A 9,616-nucleotide genomic window follows, 5' to 3' on the forward strand; every position below is an offset into this window, starting at 1 on the left:
TAATAAAAAAAGAAACCATTGCAGAAAAGGAGGATACAATGGTGCAAGTGCTAAGTTGGACTAAGGAACTCAATGCACGTCAGAAAAGAAAGGCGATGCAGGTCATACGGAACAATTGGTCAATTTTTGCGCTTAAGGGAAGAACTTCTATTGTAAAACACGAAATTGACACTGGTGATTCTAAACCAATTCGTCAGGCGCCTCGAAGAGTTCCACTGGCAAAAAGAGATGAGGTAACCAGTCTAGTTGCGGGTATGCAAAAAGAAGGTGTTATTGAGTCATCGGCAAGTCCATGGAGTTCGCCGGTAGTACTTGTAAAGAAGAAAGATGGAAGTACACGGTTCTGCGTAGATTATCGTAAGCTGAATGATGTTACAAAGAAAGACAGCTATCCACTACCAAGAATCGACGATACTCTCGATACTTTATCTGGCGCACAATGGTTCTCAACTCTTGATCTACGAAGCGGCTATTGGCAGGGAGAACTTAAAGAAGAAGACAAAGAGAAGACTGCATTTAGTGTCGGTGATGGTTTGTGGCAATTCACGGTTATGCCGTTTGGACTCTGCAATGCTCCAGCCACTTTTGAACGTCTCATGGAGCGCGTCTTAAAAGGACTAACCTGGAAATCTTGTTTAGTCTACCTTGACGATATAATTGTAATGGGTAAAGACTTCGACGATCATTTAGAAAAGTTGAAAGAAGTATTCGAGCGAATACAAGCTGCTGGTTTGAAGCTGAATTCAAAGAAGTGCTCACTTTTCAAACGTGAAGTCAAATATCTTGGTCACAAAGTAACCCCAGAAGGCGTACATACTGATGATGAGAAAATTGCAGCAGTGAAGGAGTGGCCACAACCAACAAATTTGCATGATCTTAGAAGTTTTCTGGGGCTCTGTACCTATTACAGACGATTCGTTCCTGGCTTCGCGAATATTGCCAGTAGTCTATACGAATTAACTAAAAAGAACCAATCTTTCAAATGGGGTGATGAAGAAAATGAAGCTTTTGAACAGCTTAAGGAACGACTCTGTGCAGCATCAGTTTTGGCGTATCCAATACCTGGGAAAACCTTTATATTGGACACAGATGCGAGTGGCTCTGGAATAGGCGCAGTGTTGTCTCAAATAACGGATGGGCAAGAAAAAGTGATAGCGTACCACAGCAAAATCTTGTCCAAGCCAGAAAAGAACTACTGTGTCACACGAAAGGAGTTACTTGCGATAATGGTTTGTGTGAAGCATTTCCACAAGTACTTATACGGCCAGAAATTCCTCCTCAGAACTGACCATGCAGCACTTAAATGGTTGCTGCGGTTTAAAGAACCGGAAGGTCAGCTGGCGCGGTGGATTGATCGTTTACAAAGTTACGACTTTACTATTGAACATCGTAAAGGAAGCCATCATGGAAACGCTGATGCATTATCACGTCGCCCTTGTGGCCTCGAGTGCAAACATTGTTTACGGGTCGAAAATAAAGAACACATTGTGGATATACGTCTGATTAATGCTCTTCCAGAGGAGTCCTGGACCAATGAGCAGATACAAAAAGAACAGTAGAATGATGCAGACCTCTCCAAAATAATGGAAAGTAAAGAGCGAGGCATTCGGCCGGAATGGCAGGAAATGGCAGGTGAAAGTCCGATAGCTAAGGCATACTGGGCGCAATGGCAGAGCTTGCATCTGAAGGATGGTTGTTTATATCGGGTATGGGAAAGTGAGAATGGTAAAACCATTAATAACCTCCTGGTAATACCGAAGTCCCGCATTGACGAAGTTGTCTCAGAATACCATAATGCATATAGTGGAGGTCATTTGGGCGTCACTAAAACTGTGGAAAAGATCAAGAGACGTTTTTATTGGGTCGGGTGCCAAGATTCGGTTGCGGATGTTATACGGAAATGCGTTCCATGCACTACATCAAAAGGTCCGAATACTAGAAGCCGTGGAAAAATGCAACAATATAACGTTGGTGCTCCTTTTGAGAGAATTGCAATGGATATCGCTGGACCTTTCCCTACTAGTAACGCACAGAACAAATACGTGCTGGTAGTAATGGATTACTTCAGTAAGTGGCCAGAAGTGTATCCAATTCCAAATCAAGAAGCCAGCACGATAGCAGAAGTTTTCTTAAACAATTGGGTTACGCGATTCGGTGTTCCAATGGAACTGCATTCAGATCAGGGGCGAAATTTCGAGTCAACAATCTTTAGAGAAATTTGCACATTACTGGGAATAAATAAAACTCGTACAACGCCTTTACATCCGCAGTCGGATGGAATGGTTGAACGATTTAATCGTACATTAAACGAGTACCTCAGGAAAGTGGTTGATAAAAATCAGAAAGACTGGGACGTTCATATTCCAATGTTCCTACTCGCCTATCGGTCTGCACGACATAATTCCACATCAACTACACCAGCAAGAGCAGTTTTTGGCGCCGACATCAGATTACCAGCGGACTTAAAATTTGGAATAACGCCACTTTGCGGCAAAATGACATGTGACTACACTGGAAGTAAGCGGGACCAATTAGATGAAATTCATCGGTTCATCAGAAGACGGCTCTTACTGACCAGTGACAAAATGAAAGCCAGGTATGATTTGAGAATGAACTCTGAAGGTTTCCAGGAAGGAGACCTAGTGTGGTTCCATAATCCACAGCGGAAGAAAGGTTTGTCTCCAAAACTACAGACCCATTGGCAAGGACCATATAGGGTAATAACGAAAATCAATGATGTGGTTTATCGAATTCAAGAGTCGGGGCATCATAGAGCTCGAATGAAAGTGGTGCATCTGGAACGGCTGGCACCTTACTGCAACGATGTTGTAATTCCTGTTCGGGACGAACAGATTTAAGAGGAGGGCAATGTTACGAATTTCATCAGAGTAGCTATGAAATGTTTAAATATTATTTAAACATTACTTCAATTGATATTTTTTATATAAGAAGTTAGTTTGGAAATTTGTTTGGTGTGAAGCTGTATTTTTATTAAAGTGACTCCTAATAAATACTAGTTCTTAGTATTACACAAAATATATAAGTAAGTTTCTTCAATCCTAATAATTCGTTTCATTTTTCACAAAATCCTGAGATACGAATAATCACGCAGGCGATTACGTAACAATATATATAAATTTATTAAATATCTTTACATCGAGAATTAATATTAATTATCACGTTTCCATATATGTATAAGTATATTTTCAAACATTAAAGTTTTAGCAAAAACAATTAAATATAATTGTCTAAGAAAACTCAATCAATTTGCTTCTCTTAGCTCTTAGCTACTACCATATAGTCGTTAGTTGTGCTCATAAGTTTGCAGCTCAAATCGCAGAACACTTCTATTATATTTCGTCTTTCCCCTTTAATCAATTGCATTCTCAAATTTCTGTTTTTAGTTGTGATCACGCTTGTTATATGAGAAATAGAGATTTATATAGTGGGAATTTTATGAGAGTAATTTTCAGTTCTATTCGAATATCAACTTCATGCATACGAATCCAACATGTTGACTTGCCGAAGGGGTTATATGTGCGGCTTAAGTTTGCAGCTCACATCACCATACCTTTCTTTCAAATTTCGTCTCTCCTTTTAGCTGTTGCTCCATCGAATAATAGCCGCTTTGTGTGCGGAGTAGCTGGTCGCACATTTATACGTTGCAAGTCTATTCGATTTTGTTTGATCACTGCATAAACATGTATGGTTCTGAGTGCAAACTTTATTGTTTGAAAAATGTTGGTTTGATGTTATAAGAAGTATGTGAAAAGTTGTATTTATTCCATATTGAGATAATATTAAACTTATATATATATGTATAGCGGGTTTCTGTATTTGAACGTAATTGAAAACACAGAGGCTATATCTAAATTATAAAATTATTTATTGTCTTCTGCTTATTTACTTAATCAGCAAACTGAAAACTTCTTCTTCGAATATAATTTTTTTTCTAAATTTTAACAAGTTTTGTGTTGTCAATATTTTAAATTATAATCTAGTTTACTGCGATTACCGATAATATGGACAGCTACATTATTCCCCCTTCCGAAAAAGCACCTTGCGACCATAACGCGAAGTGTAAATCTTATGCTCGTGCTTGTCAGTGACTAAAGGTTTAACTTCTTGTTCCTTAAAATATTGTTCACTGAAGGCTGCTTTGAGGCGATCCACCGAGATATTCACTTTCCTTCCCTTAACATCCACGACAAAATATTTATCGAAACGCTTAAGAACAGTGAATGGACCTTCGTATGGAGCTTGCAATGGTTTACAAATCATGGAATTTCTGACGAAAACCTGATCCGAGGAATAAAGATCTTTTTCAATAAAAACCTTTCCACTAGAATGATGAGCAGTTTGAGTAGATCTTAAGTCGTTCATAAATCTTTTTAGTTTAGCTACAAATTCTGCCTGAGGGTTTGAGACGTCGCGATTAACTTCTGAAATGAATTCCCCAGGTAAACGTAAGCCAACGCCATAAACCAGTTGTGAAGGACATGCGTTAATATCTTCTTTCACTACAACTCTAAATCCTGGAAGGATGAGAGGTAATATTTCAACCCAGTTGTCATTTTGATAACACTTAATGGCTGCTTTCAAAGATCTGTGAAATCTTTCAATAATTCCATTAGAAGTAGGATGGTAAGCTGTGGTACGTAAGTGCTGAATACCAAGAAGCTTAGACAGCTCTTTAAACAAAAAGCATTCAAATTGTCGTCCCTGATCTGTGGTTACACGTAATGGAACGCCAAATCTTGCAATCCAGGTGGAATAGAATGCGAAAGCTACATTTTCAGCAGAAATATCCTGCAATGGACAAACCTCAGACCAGCGTGAGAAACGATCGATCATTGTCAAACAGTAACGAAAACCTCTACAGCATGGCAGTGGTCCGACAATGTCCATGTTGACGTGGTCGAAACGAGACGAAGCAGGTAGATACTGCTGAATAGGTACCTTGTTGTGGCGGTGAATTTTGCTTTTTTGACAAGCAATGCAGGATTTGGCCCAAATAGCACAATCTTTCTTCATATTAGGCCAAATGAACTTTTCTGCTAATAATTTGTGAGTTCTTTTACCATTTGAGTGACAAAGGTTGTGGATCGAGTCAAAAGCGATTTTGCGAAAATGCTTCATCAAGACCGGACGAACGTTCCCGGTAGAAATGTCACAATACACTGATACATCAGAGTTTGGTAAGGTAAAGGACTTGATTTGCAAGCTGGAGTCTCCGTTGAGAAGCCTTTTAACTTCCTCATCAGTCGTTTGCTGATAGGAAAGATCCTTATAATTAATTGTCTCGCTAGAATGAATAGCTTCTATCCTTGAGAGAGCATCTGCAACGATGTTATCTTTACCAGAGATATGGCGAATGTCCGTTGTAAATTGACTCAAGAAATCCAAGTGTCGGATCTGTCTAGGACTAGCATTATCAAGCTTCTTAGTAAAAGCAAACTGAAGCGGTTTATGATCTGTGTAGATGCAAAACTGTCTACCTTCTAACATGTGGCGAACATGGTGCTTCACGCTTTTGTAAGCACCTAGAAGTTCTCTGTCGTAAGTGCAATAATTTCGCTGAGCGTGAGTCAGACGCTCGGAATAAAAACCAAGTGGTTGGAAACTTCCTTCAACTAGCTGCTGCAACACAGCCCCAACGGCAATGTTTGATGCATCCACCATAAGAGCCAATTGAGCGTTTGATTTTGGAAAAACTAGATACGTTGCATCGCGAAGTTGAATCTTGCATGCGTCGAAAGCTGTTTTACCTTCTTCAGACCACTCGATAACCGTCTTATCATTTTTCTTATTGCCAAGAGTAAGTTTGTTTAAGGCCGCTTGTTGAGTTGCGGCACCCGGTAAGAATCGGCGATAGAAGTTAATCATACCCAAAAAACGTTTCAGATCACAAACGCACTGCGGTAATTTAAATTGCATTCGACTTTATCTGGTGTTGGTTTAACCCCATTCTTGTTAATTACAAATCCGAGAAAAATAACTTCATCCTTACCGAAATTACATTTGGAAGGATTAATCTTCATCTCAAATTGCTGCAGCCTGCGGAAAACAAGTTTCATGTGTTGTTTGTGTTCCTCAATGTTCTTTGATGCTACTAGAATATCATCAAGATACGCAAAAGCAAAATTAAAATCACGTATAATGTGGTCCATAAAACGTTGAAAAGTTTGACCAGCATTGCGTAAACCAAACGTCATCTGAATGAATTCAAACATTCCGAATGGTGTAGTGATAGCTGTTTTGGGAACATCTGCAGGATGAACAGGAATCTGATGATAGGCTTTACGAAGATCAATAGTCGAGAAAACATTGCAATCTTCTAGTCAATGTGTGAAATCATGTATATGCGGAATGGGATAACGGTCTGGCTCGGTAATAGAATTAAGTCTTCTGTAGTCACCGCAAGGTCTCCATTCTCCGTTTTTTTTTTAACCATATGCAAAGGACTGGCCTAAGGACTATTAGATGGTCTACATATTCCAGCGTCAAGGAGAGATTGAATCTCTGCTTTAGCAGCTTTCATCATGTCAGGAGAAAGGCGACGAAATTTTGAGAAAACCGGTGGTCCATTAGTGACGATATGATGAAATACATCACGAGTTGAAACTAGGGAAACCGGCGAATCATTAATGATTACAGGAAATTCTTTTAATAAAGTATGAAATTCATCATCATTATTGATTGCTGAAAGACCAGATATCGGGTGATTGACTGCAGTAAGAACACAGTTGACAGACAGGTTGGTAATGCCATCGTGTAGTTTGCGATTTCGTAAGTCGACGACAAGATTATGATATCCCAGAAAGTCTGCACCCAAGATAGGTTGTGAAACCTTAGCAATGGTAAAGTTCCAGGAGAAAGCGCGACGTAAGCCCAAACTCAATGAAAGCCTTTTTCTACCAAATGTTTTGATTGGCGACTTGTTAGCTGCAAATAAGTGTATGTGTTGGTCTGGACAGCGTTCTTATTGAACGTTCGGTGGAATAACACTAACTTCAGCACCCGTGTCCACTAAGAACTTCAGACCTGAGCTTTTGTCGAATACGGTAAGTCGGCGACATGCTTGGGGTTGTCTGTCTGGTATCGCCGATAAAGACAGACGATCTAGTTTAAATTTTTGCTGCATGGTTCTTTGCATTTTTTGGCGCTACGACCAAACTTGGGATGATACCATCAGAGATCTTCGTCGTCACGATCAACACTATTTCTTCGACTACGGTGTCTTGAGGCTGCACGGCTGCGAGAACGTCTGAGTTCAAACTCAGACGTTCTCGCACTTAACTTAACTCGGCCACTTCTTTCGATAATTGTGATATCTGTTGATGAAGAGAAACATCACTTACCGTGGAGGTTGTCGGCAAACGAACTTCTTGAATAGAACAAGCATCGTTCGCTTCAGCGATCTTATCTGCCATGATAGCGATTTTATCCAGAGGTTCGCTGCTTACTGAAATGATAGCACGCATATTCGCTGGCAAATGTGTCATCCACATTGACCTAAGTAAGGAATCATCCACTTGTGTTCCAGCCAAGTTTCTCATCTCACGCAGAAGTTGAGAAGGACGCAAGTCACCCAGATCCATGTCTTGAAGAAGCTTCTTTAACCTTTTTTGCTCGGAAATTGAAAATTCTTCAAGTAAACGCTTCTTCAGAGTGGAGTACGGATTTTCAGTTGGCATGTTGAGAACCAGATCACTGACTTGTGCCAGGATAACCCCATCAATTGACGCGACTACTGTATGAAATTTAGTATGCTCCGTGGTAACACCTGAAGTTACAAACTGCGACTCAATTTGTGCAAACCATAACTCGGGCCTAGCGTGCCAGAAAGGAGGTATTTTCACTGCAATTCGAGACACTTCTTGTCTAATTGAATGATGCCGCTCAGTTGGATGTAATTGCTCCTGTTGAGAGATGTGACCAGTTGAATTGTTTGATTGAAATGGTCTGAATGCAGATTCATCATCTGAATGTGTCACCGGCATGCTTGTGTGTTGCGTGTTCAAATCACGTCTGGGTCACCAATATATAGCGGGTTTCTGTATTTGAACGTAATTGAAAACACAGAGGCTATATCTAAATTATAAAATTATTTATTGTGTTCAACTTCTTCTTCGAATATAATTTTTCTTCTAAATTTTAACAAGTTTTGTGTTGTCAATATTTTAAATTATAATCTAGTTTACTGCGATTACCGATAATATGGACAGCTACATATGTATATATAAACAAGATAACCCGGCAAACGTTGTTTTGTCGTATAAATTATTTCTACTGATGATGGTAGAATAATGAAGTTACCAATATCGCCTGCTTTCGTGTCGTTCATGATAGTGTCTCGTGAGTGAATGTATTCTTCCACACGCAATTTCTGTTGATTGAAACGTAGGAATCGCAGTCGTTCGCTTTTTATCTTCACGTACATGTCAACTATGAATTGTTGGCACAGCTCACGACATCACAGAATGATATTGTCTTGACCGCGTCGAATCATCTTACGTTACGCATAAAAATCCATCGAACTCATTTTCTTGTTTGTTTCGGCACCTGTAACAGTATATTCTTATATATTAAAAGATTAATTCAGAAATACTGATTAAAAATAAATGATGATCTTCATAATGAATGAATTACCTGTTGTGGGATCTCGTTGTTTAATGTTTATGCAATATCAGTCTTGTCCTTTCCAGAAGATTAGCGGATATTGTACGCGTCGTATGTACGGTGTGTGTAGGCGTGAATCCAGATTATTGTTTCTTCTTCAAATCACGATTTCTCGAGTCGATGTGCTGTCGTCAACCATGTTTCCAGCACCGTCGTCAACAACAATCACATTGTATCTACGCACGTGCTCTCCAGCTGGTGTTCTATCAGGATTGATGATGATAGCGTGATTGTCACATTGAAATTTGTGCATGTATGATTTAAAAAATTTCAATAATTTATTGAGTTCATTCAATAGGGTGTCTAGTTCACCGACAATACGCCTGGCATACGGCGAATTGATGTTATTGTTTCCGCAACGTGCATCCACACGATTGATGTCCTCACCGCCCATGAAGTATATTTGTAAAAATTTATATGGTTCGTTTGACATTGGCAAAAATGAACCTACTTCATGGTACACTTGGTCTTTGATTTTAAACGTTGAATTAAATTGTTGGCCATTTGCCGCAGTATTGTGAACTATTTCTGTTGCTCCGAACGAAGTCATTTGGAAGCATGAATTAAATATCGCATATTTGATTATGAACTTCAGGAACAGATTTGAATCTTCATGCGTGGCAATGAGCAAGCCGTTCATAAAAAAATAAAAAGAAAATTTTCTTTTTCAAAAATATAAAAAAAATAAAAAAATTTTTGTTAAAGCAATAAAGATATTTTTGCTGGATAGGGACACCCTAATCACTTTTGCGGTATGAAATATACTTTACGACCTATTCTCATACCTACCAAATATACAGAAAAAGTTTCATGACAATTGGTCAAGCCGTTTCGGAGGAGTTTAAACACAAACACCGTGACACGAGATTTTTATATATAAGATTATTAATTTAATTTATTTAACATATTATTTTGTTAATGAAATTATAAATAT

General features: G+C 39.0%; 1 protein-coding gene across 1 annotated transcript; it reads right to left on the bottom strand.

Moving 5' to 3' along the window:
* Positions 1-6,469: 6,469 nt before the first annotated feature.
* On the bottom strand, positions 6,470-7,144 carry LOC119667426. The gene is made up of 2 exons (XM_038076715.1): positions 7,021-7,144; positions 6,470-6,945 (listed from the first exon to the last, which is right to left on the bottom strand). The coding sequence occupies exons 1-2, from the start codon at positions 7,142-7,144 to the stop codon at positions 6,470-6,472; spliced, it is 600 nt and encodes a 199-aa protein (XP_037932643.1).
* Between the last annotated feature and the right edge of the window lie 2,472 nt (positions 7,145-9,616).

This window comes from Teleopsis dalmanni, chromosome 1 (assembly GCF_002237135.1).
Source record: "Teleopsis dalmanni isolate 2A chromosome 1, ASM223713v2, whole genome shotgun sequence".
In the NCBI taxonomy this organism is placed as follows: Eukaryota; Metazoa; Arthropoda; class Insecta; order Diptera; family Diopsidae; genus Teleopsis; species Teleopsis dalmanni.

Coding starts and splice junctions, on each gene's coding strand:
- LOC119667426 (XM_038076715.1), bottom strand. CDS start 7,144: ATGCAGCAAAAATTTAAACTAGATCGTCTGTCTTTATCGGCGATACCA. Junction 6,946..7,020: donor GAAGTTCTTAGTGGACACGG/GTGCTGAAGTTA, acceptor ACTTATTTGCAG/CTAACAAGTCGCCAATCAAA.